Genomic DNA, 16,072 nt, shown 5'->3' on the forward strand with positions numbered 1-16,072 from the left:
GCGTGCAGCAGGGCCCTGCTCTCCCCTGCCTAGGGGGAGAGTCTGAAGGTCTCCCATGGCAACTGGCTCTTATGACGTCACAGGGAAGACTCTGGGCCTTCTAGTTTGGGGGAGGATGATGCCCAGGGCAGGGGCAGGGTAGGAGGAGGGCACAAGAAGGCAACAGAACCCCAGGGAAGCATTGGTCCCTGTGGCTTGGGACAGGCCACAAAAAACAGACAGCTCTGGCTGGAAGTCACTCTCTAGGGTGATCTCTCTCTCTGGGTGCGAAATGAGTGTTTAGGGATACAGACCTGCTGAGACCTGAGTCAGTGCTTTGAATATGCTGAAAAAGTAATTCAGAGTGACTGGGCAAGTAACTTAACTTTTCTAACTCTTCATTTTCCCATAAGCCAGTTACCATGTATTGTGTGGGTCACACCAACTGTTTACAAGGATGTGGAGGAGCTGGAATTCCCATACATGCTGGTGGGATTGTAAAATGGTACTACCACTTTGGAAGGCATTTTGGCAGTTTCTTAAAACGTTAAACATTCAATTTTCTAGAATCACAGATGACATGATCTTGTATATAAAAAAAACTAAAGAATCCACACTCAAAAGGAAAAAATAAACCTAGTAGAGCTAATAACCCAGTAGAGCTATATTACAGCTAATAAAGTTCAGAAACACCTCAGAATATAAAATCAACACACAAAAGTTAGCTGTATGTCTAGACAGACACTAGCAAAGAACAAAAAAGAATAAAACAGGAATAAATTTAACCAAAGAGGTACAAGAGTTAACTCTGAATACTACCAAACATTGCTGACAGAATCTGAAGAAGACTTAAATAAATAGAAAACCATCCCATGTTCATGGGTTGAAGACTTAACATTGTTAAGATGGTGATACTCCCCAAAGTGCTCGATGTAATCCTCAGCAAAGGCCAAATGGCCTTTAGGCAGCGTATTCGAGCTCCTCAGAGAAACAGATCAATAGGATAGACAGGTAGATAGTTACTTACACAGAGAATATTTATTAGAGGATAAATAAATCTCTTTAGATAAGAAAAGATTTATTAGGGGAATTGGCTTACATGATTATGGTGGCCAAGAAGTTCCACAGTCTGCCATCTGCAAGCCAAAGAACCAGGAAAGACAATGGTCTAATTCGATCTGGACCTGCAGGCCCAAGAACTGGTGATGGTGACGGCTCGTGTTAGTCTAAAGGCCCAGGAACCATGAGCTGCAATGTCCAATGACAGGAGAAGGATGTCCCAGCTTAAGAAGAGAGAGCGAATTTCTCTGTCTTGTTGTTATAATCAGGACCCCGATATTGGGTAATGCCATCCACATTGGTGAGGGCAATTTTCTCTACTCAGTCTACCAGCTCAAATGCTAATCTCTTCTGGAAACACTCTCACAGGCACACCCAGCAATAACGTTTTACCAGCTATCTGGGCATCCCAGTCAAGTTGACACATAAAATTAGCCAGCAAAGGCAGAAATGGAAAAGATGACCCTTAAATTCATGTGTAATTATAAGGCAGCCCAAATAATCACAATCTTTTTTTATTTGTCTTCTTTAAAAACCTTTTTAGCATTCTGTACACTGACATAAAGGTAAAAGAAAATGACTGAGACTTAAATGTGAAAGATCATTTCACAATTAAATCCACAATTTTATACATTTATCTTATTCATAAGTCAATGAAAATTGATAATTATTATAAAACCAGGCCAAATTATGTCATGAAATAACAAAAAAAATAGAAAAAAATTCATAAAAATATATCTAACTATGAAAAGTATTGCTCTCTTGGTGTCTTCGCATCCTTCTCTTCTCTATACTTATGCACAACATGTTTTCTGGGAGAAATGCATCCCCATGGTTATGCTTCACTTGTCCATTTATATATCTTGCTGTCTGCTCCAGGGCTATATTCATGTAGCCATCCAGGAAAGCCAGGACCCTTCGATAATCCACTCCAGAATTTTTTTTAATTATTTAAGACCTTTATTAACAGGTGCTGCTCCAGAATTTAATTTGACCACAACTGGCCATCAGATGATTTGCTTTAAGAAGTCACTTGGGGTTTGCTTCTGAAGATTAATTTTAATACTCCCTGAGGCTGGGACCGAGAACCCTTACTCCAGGCGCCACACAAGACCAGCCTCTGCAGACGATGTCAGTGAAAACCCAGCCACAATAATTTTGAAAAAGGAAAACAAAGTTTGAGGACTCACACTTTTTGATTTCAAAACTTACTGCCATCTACAGTGATCAAAATAGTGTGGAACTGGCATAAAAGGATAGACATCTAGACTAGTGGAGTAGAATAGAGAGCCCAGAAATAAACCTATACATTTGTGGTCAATTGATTTTCACAAGGGTGCCAAGACCATTCGGTATAGGAAAGAATAATCTCTGCAACAAATGGTGCTGGGACAACTGGATAGCCACATGCAAAAGAATGAAGTTGGACCTCTACCTCACACCCTGTACAAAAATTAACTCAGAATAGATCAAAGACCTAAAAGTAAGAGCTAAAATTACAAAAATCTTTAGAAGAAAATGTAGAGATTTGGCAATAGATTCTTAGATATGACATAAAAAGAAAAAATAAATAGGCTGAGTGCAGTGGCTCACTCCTATAATCTGAGCATTCTGAGAGGCCAAGGTAGGAGGACCACTTGAGCTCAGGAGTTCGAGACCAGCCTGAGCAAGAGACCCTGTCTCTACTAAAAATACAAAAAAGCCAGCTGGGTTTTGTGGCATGCACCTTTAGTCTCCCAGCTACTTGGGAGGCTGAGGTAGGAGGATGGCTTGAGCCCAGGAGCCCCAGGAGATTGAGGTTCCTGTGAGCTATGATGATGCCATGGCACTCTACTCAGGGCAATGGAGTGAGACTCTGTCTAAAAAAAAAAAAAAGAAAGAAACTGTCACAGTCCAGAGGAACCTAAAGATACCTGACAACTAAATGTAATGCAGGGTCCTGAACAGAAAGAGGACATTAGGTAAGAAGTCCACTAAAAATAGACTTTAGCTGACTATAATGTATCCATATTAGTTCATTAGTTGTGACAAATGTATTCATGTAAGATGTTAACAATAGGGTGAAGGGGAGGATAGATGGAGTATAGGGAATTCTCTATACTATCTTTGCAACTTCTTTATAAATCTAAAGCTATTCTAAAATTAAAAGTTATTTAAAAAGAAAAACAACATTAAACATTCACTTGCCTCATGACTCTAACATGCCATTCTTTGGCATTCAAGAGAAAAGAAAAGAAAGAGAAAAAGTGTGTGTCCATACAAGGATTTCTACATTAATATTCATACCAGCTGTATTTACAATAGCCCAAACCTGAAAATGCCCCAAAACAGGTGATAGGTAAATAAACTGTGATATGTCCATACAATAGATGTATTATTCAACCATAAGAGGAACAAATTATTGAAACACACTACGATATGGATGAATCTCAGTGATGCTGAGTGAAAGTCACCAGACGAAAAGGAGCATGATGTAGCATCATTCGTTCACAAGAAACTGTTCACAAGCAAATCTATAGTGACAAAAAGCAGAACAATGGCTGCTTGGGGATGGGGGGATGGCAGGGAGGGCCAGAAGAAAGGAATTTCCAAGTGGGGGCACGAGGAAATGTTGAGGCTTTAGGTTTAGGTTTCGGAACCATTTTTAACTGATTTTTGTATATAGTGCCAGGTAAGAGCAGAGGTTCATTTATGCAAATGGATTTCTCCACTAAGTGCTCTGTCACCTCTGATTGACTGACCACCTATGTGTGGAGCTGTGTCTACTACTTAGCCAATACCACCAAGGAAACGGTAGAGGGCGTCTGCTGGAAGATCCGCCTTCCTATCTATGAAACAACCTCTATAAAAATAATGTAAGCCCATAAGGCAGGAATAATGATAAAACAATGATTTCTGTAGACGTACAGATATAGTTAAAAGTTAGCCAGCCATTGTTTCCTAACTTCCCTACTGCTGTAACTGTTTCCTGCTTAAGAGTCACATATTCTTGACAGATGCAAGATTTATGACTGCCCCAACCACTTCTATAGATAAGATGGCTATTGTAAAACCTATGACTGGTCTTTGAGATAAATTCCAGACTCTGCATTGGGGTGGGGGGGATTGGGGACCAACTGACGTCAATGAAATGACCCAACGAGTCCTACTGCCCCCTACCCAGGAACTCCCTGTTTATCAAGAAGACAATTTCTGCTTCCCAACCCTATGAGTTCATCCCCAGCCAATGAGCAGACCCAATTCCCTAGCCCTTTATTCTCCAAATCACCTTTAAAAATATTCGTCCCCAAATTCTCTGGGAGATGGATTTGAGAAATTACTCCCATCTCCTGCCTGGTGCCGTGGGATATTAAACCCTTTCTCCGCTGTAACTCCTGCTGCCTCAGTACACCGGCCTTTATCTGGATAGTGGCCGAGGAACATCTGCCCGCCCTGCCATGCGGGGCTCATTTCGCCACCACCTCCAGCCCTTCTCTGTCTCCTCCTTCCCCTCCCTCCTGGGGTAGCCCCTCTGGGAGGGCTCCCTGCTAAGCCCCGGGCAAACCCCGGCCACGCGCTCAGTGGGTGCTCCGCCTTGCTGCCCTCCCGCAGCCAGACGCAGGGACCCGCCCCCCACGGAAGAGGCCGCGGGCTCCAGGGCGGCGCCTGCGCGCAAGGCTCCCGCCCGACTTCCGGCTGTCGCGCAGCCCGAGCCAGCTGCGCGTGCGCGGGAGGCAGGCCGGGTCCTCCCTGGTCTCCCATCAGCCGGAGCCTCGTGCTCTGGACGCCGCGGGCCGCCGGGCCGGCAGTCTAGCAGATGCCAGAGAGGAAGCGTGCTGTGCGCAGGACCCCGCCTTCCTCAGATTACAGCACATTCTTTAGAGAAGTGAGGAGGAAATGAGAAGCAGCATGTAAAGCGCTTAGCACAGTGTCGAGCACATAGTAGATACATGCTCTGAGCGCGTCGGTCAGTGCCAAATGTCTGCAAAGTGTGGAAAGAGGGGCCCGAACGCCGCAGTGCTCGCAGTCCCCCACAGAGGCCGGCAGCGCCACACCCACGGCGTCTCCGGAGTGCCCTCTGCTGGCCGCCCCTTCTCGCGCGCATGCGCACGCTGTGGCTGCTGCGCTTCCCGTCCTGTTTGGCCCCGGCCGCGCGCCGTCCTGGCCTCCGCTGGTTGTCATAGAGACCGGTGAGCGCTGGACCCGAGCGCTCTGGAGCGAGCGGCTGTGACCCGTGGCTGCTGTGGACCATGTCTTTCCGCGACCTCCGCAGTAAGGCAGCTCCGTCCCCTGTGGCCCGTGGGTCTCCCAGAGACTAGGGGCTCCGGCCCGCCGGGTCCCCTGAGGGCCCGGCTGAGGCTGGCACCGCCGGGAGCCCCCTGTGCCCGGCTGCCGTGCCCCGGGCCGAGTGCCCGGGCCTGCCCAGCGGCAGGCACCCTCTGCGATGGCAGAACGTTCTCCAGCTGCTCTGGCCGCGTGTGGCTGCAGAACGCTTAAAATACGGCTAGTGTGGGTGGGGAACTGCATCTTAAATGTTGTCTCATTTTAACTCATTTCTATTTACGTAGTTACATGGCGTTGCTAGCTACCGTATTGGAAAATGCATGGAAAATTCAGAGACTATTTTTGAGTTGGGTTAGCTGAGCACTTAGAGAAACGAACAGCTACAAACCTGAGGACGGGGCTGGATGATAAAGCTGCTGCTTTATTTTCTCTCTCTTCAAATTTCCCAAAGAACAGTCACGGAGTCCCTTTTGTGACTTTGCTCTTTCCTGTGCTCATGCCTTCTCTTCCATTATGTGACAAAATCTGACCTAACTTCCAGAGTCCTGGTAGGTTATTCATAAATGTCAATGGGACATTTTGGACATCCATCTTTAGGAAGAGTGCAGGCAGACGTTGCTGGAAGTTCACTGAATGTAGGTCTAGGCACATCATGGGAACTCGGACAATGTTGTGTTTGTTTCCAAGTCCTGCTTTCCTGAAAGTACTGTAGCTTTTCCTGAGGTGACCCCAACCTGCGATATTAATAAGTATTAGTATTACTATTTGTTAATCTGTTTTATAGTAAATCTAAATATTGCTCTATATTTCAACCACTCTCTTTAAGATTTCTCTAAATACAAGGCAACTAATCTTTAAATTTTGTATTTTTAAGGCCATGTATGCTCACTAAAAAAAAAAGAGACAACTCAGAAACATGAACTTCATCCTTCTTACCCCCCAAAATAACTACTATTAATATTTAAAAATATATATATATTTGTTGAGACAGAGTCTCTGTTGCCAGGGCTAGAGTGTGGTTTTAGCCTAGCTCACAGCAACCTCAAACTCCTGGGCTCAAGCAATCCTTCTGCCTTAGCCTCCCTAGTAGCTGGGACTACAGGCATGCACCACCATGCCCAGCTAATTTTTGTATATATTTTTATATATAAAATATTTTTTCTTCACAACATTTTATAAAACCAGGTATTTCTTATTTCAAGTGGTAAAGAGAAATGAGATATACAAGAGAGAAATTAAATTCACAAGTAATCCCTAAATTCCATTTATCACGTATATCATCTGCTTCTCCCATGGAACTGAAATAGATGTTTTTCATAGCAGAATAGGTATTTTCAATTTTATTTCGTTTTTGCTTTCCCTCTTAGAGAGTAGATAACTAGTCCCTCAAACTGTCAGTAGGTTGGGAATAAGAAGGGAAAGCAAAGATAATATCTAAGTTAATAAGTAGTTGCTGTGTGACGGGGAACTGACTGAATTGTATTTTGCCTTGGACAGACTTCACAGAGATGATGAGAGCCCTGGGTTACCCTCGACATATTTCTATGGAAAATTTCCGCACACCCAATTTTGGACTTGTATCCGAAGTGCTTCTCTGGCTTGTGAAAAGGTTAGAACTGCACTGTTTTGGAGTCTTAGAACGAATACTGAAATTTATTGATTAGCCACGTAGAAACAGGCTACTGTTGTGATGCAAAAGGAATAATTCAATAAAGTTTTGAGTTTGACAGACTCATTTGCAACCTGTTAAAAATCAGCTGAGCTTAAAGAGTGCTGTGGGAGTGGGAATATAACAGGCAGTGAAGAAAGGCTCCTCTTCATGCCCTCACCACAGAGTGACAGGGACCTCCCTGCACACTCTCATCAGGACCCTGGATTAGAAATAATTTAGATTTCTTTTTGTGTGAAAAATCTAATATTCTTGGTTGGCAACTTTTTATGTTAAGGGCCATATAGGAAATACTAATATTTTACATGTTGTTACACATAATATTCAGAGACTACGTAAAATCTCTGTCGCATATTCTTTGTTCTTAAAATGTAAAAATAACGTTGAGTTTGTGGGCTGCACAGGTTGAGTGCTGCGGTCTGCCGCCCTCTGGTGAATTCTCAGTAACTTGAAGAAAGTAATTTAACTTCAACAACTCTGCTGCTTCTCAGAACTAGCTAATTGGCCTTCACGTTTATCTCTGAATCAAGAGCTCTCAGCTGGGGTGACAGTTCTGATTATTTATTTATTTATTTATTTTTTGAGACAGAGTCTCACTTTGTTGCCCAGGCTAGAGTGAGTGCCGTGGTGTCAGCCTGGCTCACAGCAACCTCAATCTCTGGGGCTCAGCGATCCTACTGCCTCAGCCTCCCGAGTAGCTGGGACTACAGGCATGTGCCACCATGCCTGGCTAATTTTTTGTATATATATTTTTAGTTGGTCAATTAATTTCTTTCTATTTTTAGTAGAGACGGGGTCTCGCTCAGGCTGGTTTCAAACTCCTGACCTTGAGCAATCCGCCTGCCTTGGCCTCCCAGAGTGCTAGGATTACAGGCGTGAGCCACCACGCCTGGCAGTTCTGATTATTTTTATGAAACTTTGAGGTCTGAGATAGATTTAATTTTGTAAGCTGAGTTCTACATTTGGTTTTGGAAATCAGTTAAACCTGTTCGTAGGTGGGGATTTGCTCCCTTGGTATTTGGTGTTGCTTTTGAAGTTTTGTGGGGTTTTTTTTGGTTTTTTTTTTTGAGACAAGAGTCTCGCTTTGTTGCCCAGGCTAGAGTGAGTGCCATGGCGTCAGCCTAGCTCACAGCAACCTCAAACTCCTGGGCTTAAGCAATCTTTTTGCCTCAGCCTCCCGAGTAGCTGGGACTCCAGGCATGCACCTACATGCCCGGCTAATTTTTTTGTATATATATTAGTTGGCCAATTAATTTCTTTCTATTTATAGTAGAGACAGGGTCTCACTCTTGCTTAGGCTGGTTTTGAACTCCTGACCTCAAGCAATCCGCCTGCCTCGGCCTCCCAGAGTGCTAGGATTACAGGCGTGAGCCACCACACCTGGCCTGAAGTTTTTCTTAATACCTTAGCTGGGGACTTGGAGAGTTTCCTGTTATAGATCCACTGTCCTCTCACTTGCCTTTTTCTCTTTAGTGGACTTTCTACTTGATTAATTTGTGTGTTTCTCTCTCTTTCTGATAGGTACGAACCTCAGACTGATATCCCTTCTGATGTTGAGACTGAACAAGACCGAGTTTTCTTCATTAAAGCAATTGCCCAGTTCATGGTTAGTTGACAGTTATTTTGTGGAGTTGTAAGGGAAAGGGCGGAGTTCTAGGTAAGGGTGTTTTCAAATTGAGTAATCGAGTTTACTTTCTAAAACCATTCCGTTGCCAGGTTTCTGGCAAAGCCTTTTTGGTTTTTAATTCATTATTTAAGAATTTTTTTTGTTTATTTTTGAATATATAATATTTTTCATGCTTCAAAAATAAAAAATATCATGGAACCGGGTAGAGTAAAATGACTTTCTACCCAGTCTGCCATCAGCCCAGTTCCGTTCCCAGTGACTATTATTGTAAATTTATTCCATAGTTTCTCTGACTTTCTACCCTGTCTGCCATCAGCCCAGTTCCGTTCCCAGCGACTGTTATTGTAAATTTATTCCATAGTTTCTCTCTCTATATATAAGCAAAGAAGAGTATACATTCTTTTTCCTTCCTTTTACATAAATGGTAGTGTACTGTACATACTGTTTTGTATCATGCTTTCTTCACTCAATGGTATATTTTGGAGAACTTTCCAAATACAGTTTCCTCATTCTCTTACACCTGAGTAGTATTGCTTTCATGGATATATCATAATTTATGCAATTTATATAGGTAGGGATTTAGGTTGTTTCCAGCTTTGCTCTTTGAAACAATGCTGTCACAAATAACCTATACTTATTTTTGTTTATGTGTGAGTACATCCCTAGAATAAGTTCTTAGGATCTAATTGCTGGGTCAAAAGATATGTACATTTGTAATTTTGATGTCCTTTACCAGATTGCTGTCCATTGAGACTGTATCAGTTTACACACCCATTCACACTGTATGAGTCAGATGGATCCTGTACTCTTTGTACTATTAGGTTATATCCCAAATGTCAACAGAGACATTTTCAATTCACCTACATGAGATTATGGGATTTGGTTTAGACATTACCTGGAAAGGTCCTTAAACTTTTTTTTTGTCTAAAATAGGCCACCAAGGCACATATAAAACTCAATACTAAGAAGCTTTATCAAGCAGATGGGTATGCAGTGAAAGAACTACTGAAGATCACATCTGTCCTTTACAATGCTATGAAGACCAAAGGGATGGAGGGCTCTAAGATTGGAGAGGAAGATATCAGCAAATTCAAGTTTGATCTCGGCTCAAAGGTGAGGACAATGAAAGGCTGTAGTGAGGGACGGAGTGTTTTATTCCTCAAACTCTGAAACAGAAAGTGTTGGTTACTCTTTCCTTACTCCTTGACTAAGGGTGATTTGTCACTTTTGTGCTCATCAGCATTTGGATAAAGAAAGCCACAGTAATTCATTTCACTGTTGAAAGTGGGGTATTTGCTAGGTAGTGTTCAAGCACTAGGAATACAGCTGTGAATAAAAGGGACAGAAATTGTGTGTTCCTGCCGCTCACTTGGAGGAGTGAGCCTTTGAAGGGCAACGCAAAGGTGTGGAAGGTCAGAGGCTGTAAGTGCTGTGGAGGATCACAGAGCAGGGTGGGTGTTGTATAGGGTGACCAGGGTTGGGCAGTGTTTTCAGCAGGGACCCAAGGGAGGGAAGGTGAGGGGTAGGAAGAGTGTCCTGTGATGGGAATGTTTTGTATGTTAGAGGAACAGAACAGCAAGGAGGCTGTGTGATGAGAGCCAGCAGGGAGGTAGGGACAGACCCTCTGGCATCTGGGAAACTTTTGGCTTTTACTCTGAGGTAGAAAATTGTTGGGTTTTGAGCAGAGACCTACATGTTTAGAATTTCCTATAAAAAGGATCACTCTGGCTGCTGGGTTCCCTGAAGAGGGCAGCGCAGGGGGGTTAGAAAGCAGGTGACAGTGACTATGAGCAGTGATGTCAGGGGGGCCAGTGTCAGGAGCTCAGTGGACTGTCAGGTGTCAGAGGAGCCAGCCACAGCAGCCAGTGAAAAATGAAAGTTAAGCCTTTAACCACTTACTGTGATGGTGTAAGCAGGACTCTAAAACTGAGCTGGGCGTGGTGGCTCACGCTTGTAATCCTAGCACTCTGGGAGGCTGAGGCAGGCGGATTGCTTGAGGTCAGGAGTTTGAAACCAGGCTGAGCAAGACCCCATCTCTGCTAAAAATAGAAAGAAATTAGTTGACCAACTAAAAATGTATATACAAAAAATTAGCCGGGCATGGTGGCACATGCCTGTAGTCCTAGCTACTTGGGAGACTGAGGCAGGAGGATCGCTTGAGCCCAGGAGTTTGAGGTTGCTGTGAGCTAGGCTGATGCCATGGCACTCACTCTAGCCTGGGCAACAAAGTGAGACTCTGTCTCAAAAAAAAAGTAAATAAATAAAATAAAATAAAACTGGAGGAAGCACCAACTTCTCCTGTTCTGTTTTCTCCATGGAACGGCCACAAGTAGAGGGTCAGGTGGATCCATGCAGACCTGGGGTCGTCCCAGTATTGAGGGAGCCCCCAACCAGAGGCGCCAGTAGTTTTATGGACTCTGAGTTGGGGAGAAGGCCAGGGGGAAGAACTAGAAGTGGAAAGTCCTGGGTCCTGAATCAGGGTGGGAAAGGTGGCTTCAGGGTTCCCCCCTCCTCCCCACAGAGGCCTCGGCCCAAGCCTCAGAGGACCTAGGAATGAAGGCACCAGGGCTAGGCCAGAGGGCCTGAGTCCTCAACTGCAGCTCCCTCCCAGGTACAGGGCACTGGCTGTGCCTCAGGCTGGCACAGGGAGGGCAGCTTCCCCTGAGAGGCTGCCAAACACAGCCTTGACATTACCTATGGCTGGGCCTGAAAAATCACATGTGGCTCTTTAACGAGGAGCCGGACTTCTCAGGGGAGAAGTGGCTGGATGTTAGGACATATTCTGGTGCTAGATCTCATGGGATTGGATGAGAGTTGAGAGCAGACGAGACAATACAAGGAAGATCTTGAAGCAGCACCGTGCGGTCACACTGGCCATGCTGGTGGGCTAGGTGGGCGAGTTCTGTGTCTCTGCTGTGCTCTGCGAAACCACTGGCCACATGTGGTGAGCACAACTGAGGAACTGAGTTAATTTAATTTTTAGACAATTTAAGTGTGAAAATGGCTACATGTGGCTAGTGGTTCCGGTATTAGACATCACAGCTCTAAAGTTGTGGGCTGAACACCTAGAAGGATGAAGTTATCAAAATGGAGAAGTCTGGAAGGGTGTAGGTTTGGTGGGGAAGATTAGGAGTTTGGTTCTGAGCGTGTTGTATTTGCCATGCCTGTTGGAATGTCAGATGGAAATGCTGAACAGGAAGTTAGTGTTGAGACTAGAGCTCAAGAGAGAGCCGGCTGGCGCTCAGGGCTGGGAGGCACAGGCATGCAGGCGGTATTGCAGCTGGGAGGTTAGGGGAGTGCCAGTAGAAAAGAAGGGAGGTCCAGGGACTGAACTCTGGCACTCTCCACTGTTGGCAGATGGGGAAGGTGAGGAGAATCCTACAAAGAAAATGAGATTTGCTGCAGGAAGGGAGGAAAAGCAGCTAGAATTGGAAGGAGCTGAATCCTGGGGATGAGGTAGTGGAGCTGGAGTGAGCAGTGCCCTGGGCAACTAAGGAAATGGGAAGGCCAGGCGAAGTGGCTCATGCCTGTAATCCTAGCACTCTGGGAGGTCGAGGCAGGGCGGATTGCTCAAGGTCAGGAGGTCGAAACCAGCCTGAACAAGAGCAAGACCCTGTCTCTACTATCAATAGAAAGAAATTAATTGGCCAACTAATATATAAAAAAAATTAGGCAGGCATGGTGGCACATGCCTGTAGTCCCAGCTACTTGGAAGGCTGAGGCAGTAAGATTGCTTGAGCCCAGGAGTTTGAGGTTGCTGTGAGCTAGGCTGACTCCACGGCACTCACTCTAGCCTGGGCAACAAAGCGAGACTCTGTCTCAAAAAAAAAAAAAAAAAAAGATAAAAAAAAAAAAGAAAAGAGAAGGAAATGAAAGAGAGAAGGTGGGAATTAGTTGTTTAGGAGGGAGGGAGAATAAGTGTGGAGCAGGGAGATACTTATGTTTAAGCACTTTGGAAAATTTGGCGTATTCAAGGCAGAGGAGGTGACGTGCACATCCTAAGAAAGAAGCCTGTGCAAAGGGCTAGGTGCTAAATTGTCATCATGGTTGTCGCCATCTCCTTCCTGGCAATAACTCCCCCACATGGGAGCCCAGAACTGTTGTAAGTACTCAGTGGATACTGCCCCATTTGAGCCTCACAGCAACCCTGGGGAGGAAAGTCCAAGGCAGAGGAGGAGGGGACAGGGGAAGATTGAACATAGGGCATCAGGATGCCATGGTAGGACATGTGTCCCTCAGGTTGCCCCTTCCTTTGGTCACTGCACTACTGTCAGGGTACCCTGTTGTGACCTAGTCCAAACAGGAAGCATGTCAGCTTTCTCCCACCCATAACTCCTGGTTGTGGGTTCAGTTTGGTTTTCAGAGAGACCCAGATGTCTTGGAATTGGTCTCATTCGTGCTTAGAGCATTGCTTCTTAACCAGGTGTCCTGGGAGTGCTCTTCGGCAGCACATGAGTGCTGCCTGGCGAAATGCAATCTTTAGTCAGGTGTCCCACCTGGAGGTAGGACTTGACATTAACAGACTGGTGATTGAATGCCTAATAAAAATCTGCTACTGAGGTTTCTGGTTTTGATATTTTCCTTCCAGATCGCAGATTTGAAAGCAGCCAGGCAGCTTGCATCTGAAATCACCTCCAAAGGAGCATCTCTGTATGATTTGCTGGGCAAGGAGGTGGAGTTGAGGGTAAGCTGCATTCAGATAAAATAATTACTTTCTTAGTTATGCAGATTTTCTCTTCAGGGTTTTGTTTTTCAATCCTGTTCTCCCTTTTCAGTTCTTCTGATTTAATTAAACATACCTGATTAAATGAGGTAATGTGTGGGAAAGTGATACATAGGCCGCTAGCTGCTTTTCTTCTAGTGAGTGCTCATCCACTGGTGCTAATGCATTTAGCTCCTAGTTTAGGAATGGCAGGTGTGTGGCACGTGGCTGAAACTGTCCCCTTTGTGTCCATGGTAGATTTTATTGATCATGATGCTTTTTTCTGGTGTTTTCAGCCTCGGCATTCTTCTCAAAAGTGCTATTTTCTGAGCTTGTGGTTCCCAAACCTTGCTGCCTAGTGGAATCACTTGGGGATCTTTAAAAGCTCCTGAATCCTGGCTTGCTCTTTTCTTTTTTGGAGACGGGATATTGCTCTGTTGTCTTGGCTGGAGTGTAATGGCACAGTCACAGCTCACTGCAACCTTGAACTCCTGGGCTCCACCAGTCCTTCTGCCTCAGCCTCCTGAGTAGCTGGGAGCATCTGCCACCATGCCCGACTATTTAAGAGATGTGGTTTCACAGTGTTGTCCAGGCTAGTCTCAAACTCCTGGGCTCAAGTGAGCCTCCTGCTTCAGCCTTCCAAAATGCTGGGATTATAGGCGTGAGACACCCTACCTGGCCTCAAACCTGGCTTTGTGATATCATTGTTATCGAATGTGACCTGGGCATTGGGAGTTCTCAAAGTCTCCTGGGTGATTCTCACATTCAGCAAAACTTGGGATTGTTGTTATCTTGGCAGTCACTCCAACTAAACTGAAGTTCATGTTGCAGTAGAAACTTATTTGCAATCCTTATTCTATCAAGTGCCAATCAAGGATTACATGCCATCACCTACAGTTAAGCAGCTGTTTAACCACTTCAGTATGAGCGTCGACTATAGTCAACAGCCACAGATGAACGTGCACAGCCCAGCATTGACTATAGTCGATAGCCATAGATGAACCGAGCATCGACTTTAGCCAACTTTTCTAATTTTTCATTTATCGAAATAAAATTGTGAACATTTAAAAATAATGTAATGAAAACATATATGTATGTTACCTATTCTGATTTACATTACAAGTAAAGCTGCCTGTAAAGTAAAACAAGCTTTCAGTGCTTTCAAGCTTTCCTCATCACACAAGAGCAAAACGGATTTGTCATCAATGCACAGCACAAACTATCGTGTGGACTGTGAGTGCTGGCTGTGGGCAAGGTTTCGCTGCTGGTGACCGCCATACCGGTGGTTAAGAGTGTGTGGTTCCTAAACTTTGCTGAATGTTAGACTCACCTGATGTCCAGGTTTCCCCCATACCAATGAATCAGAGTGTCTGAGACTAAGAACCAGTTTTTAAAGGTTTCCAGTTGATTCCAACGTGAAGCAGAGTTTGGGAACCACTGGTTTAAGAAGAAATGGAGTGGTATTTAATCCTTACCTGTAAGTATTTTTGGCATTGAAACATACACGTTCGATCTAATGTTTTAAAATTAAGTGAATTTAGGGTCGGGTGTGGTGGCTCATGCCTGTAATCCTAGCACTCTGGGAGTCCAAGGTGGGTAGATCCTTTGAGCTCAGGAGTTCAAGACCAGCCTGAGCAAGAGGGAGATCCTATTTCTACTAAAAAAATAGAAATTAGCTGGACAACTAAAAAATACATATATATGAAAAAAATTAGCCAGGCATGGTGGTGTATGTCTGTAGTCCCAGCTATTCAGGAGGCTGAGGCAGAAGGATTGCTTGAGCCTTAGGAGTTTGAGGTTGCTGTGAGCTAGGCTGATGCCACATCACTCTAGTCCAGGCAACAGAGTGAGACTCTGTGTCAAAGAAAAAAGAAAGAAAGATTGTAGAGGCCATCAGGGGATTTGGACAGCAAGTTGTCCTGTGCTTAGTTTGGGAATCATCTGTATGGAATACGGATAAGGAAACAAATTTGGGAGAAAACATAACAGAAGCTGAGTCTAGTTTTGCCCGTGGAGATAGGGGCACATGGACCTCTAACAGCAAAGGAGGCCCCCAGGTCTGGAGAAGGGTCAGGTTACGGAAGAGGTTTGTAGGAGAGGTGATGGCAAGGAGTGTTTTTGTATGAGAGATCCATGTTGTGATGAAACTTCTGAGACTCAGTCCATAAGCCATATCTAGTTCTAGGAATATTGGTTTTGTGAACTTCTTTTCTGAAAATATAGGTAAATGATTTTATGGTTTCCTCTAGGAAATGAGAACAGAAGCTATTGGCAGACCTCTGGAAATAAATGAGACTGAAAAAGTGATGAGAGTTGCAATCAAAGAGATTTTGGTAAGATTATTTAAATGTCTTTATGCCTGGGACTCAAAAACACCGATTTCCTGCCTGCACAAGACAGAACACCCAAGGCCTCTTAATAAGGATATGTTAGTGGAGAAATTAAAAATTCAGAGGAATATCTAGAATAGGTAACCTAGAATATCTAGGTTACTACTATTGTTTTTCCCCTCATTATAAATAAGAACAATTTCTCATGTTATTAAGAATTCAGTTTTAATTTGATAATTATTTTTAATTCTTTAATAATTTTAATAAATAATGCTCTTATTTAACCGTTTCCTCACTACTGAACATTTGAATGATTTCCAGGTTTTAATTCTAGAGAGACTCTAATAAATAGAATGATCACTAACCTTCACTACTCACCCACGCTCAGTTGTTACTCCTCTTCTCTAAACTATTCAGGTGCAAGGGAGATGACAGGTGGACGC

At 44.2% G+C, this 16,072-nt stretch overlaps 1 protein-coding gene across 2 annotated transcripts in view; it reads left to right on the forward strand.

The window, feature by feature from the left end:
* The first annotated feature begins 5,117 nt into the window (after nucleotides 1-5,117).
* CLUAP1 (clusterin associated protein 1) overlaps nucleotides 5,118-16,072 on the forward strand; it is a 32,733-nt gene continuing 21,778 nt past the window's right edge. For both annotated transcript variants that reach the window (XM_075995026.1, XM_075995027.1), the window contains exons 1-6: nucleotides 5,118-5,289; nucleotides 6,799-6,910; nucleotides 8,492-8,576; nucleotides 9,531-9,710; nucleotides 13,186-13,281; nucleotides 15,549-15,632. In XM_075995026.1, coding sequence (XP_075851141.1) covers nucleotides 5,268-5,289; nucleotides 6,799-6,910; nucleotides 8,492-8,576; nucleotides 9,531-9,710; nucleotides 13,186-13,281; nucleotides 15,549-15,632 — 579 coding nt within the window. In that variant the 5' untranslated portion in view covers nucleotides 5,118-5,267. The remainder of the gene's footprint in view (nucleotides 5,290-6,798; nucleotides 6,911-8,491; nucleotides 8,577-9,530; nucleotides 9,711-13,185; nucleotides 13,282-15,548; nucleotides 15,633-16,072) is intronic.

This window comes from Microcebus murinus, chromosome 19 (genome assembly GCF_040939455.1).
Source record: "Microcebus murinus isolate Inina chromosome 19, M.murinus_Inina_mat1.0, whole genome shotgun sequence".
In the NCBI taxonomy this organism is placed as follows: Eukaryota; Metazoa; Chordata; class Mammalia; order Primates; family Cheirogaleidae; genus Microcebus; species Microcebus murinus.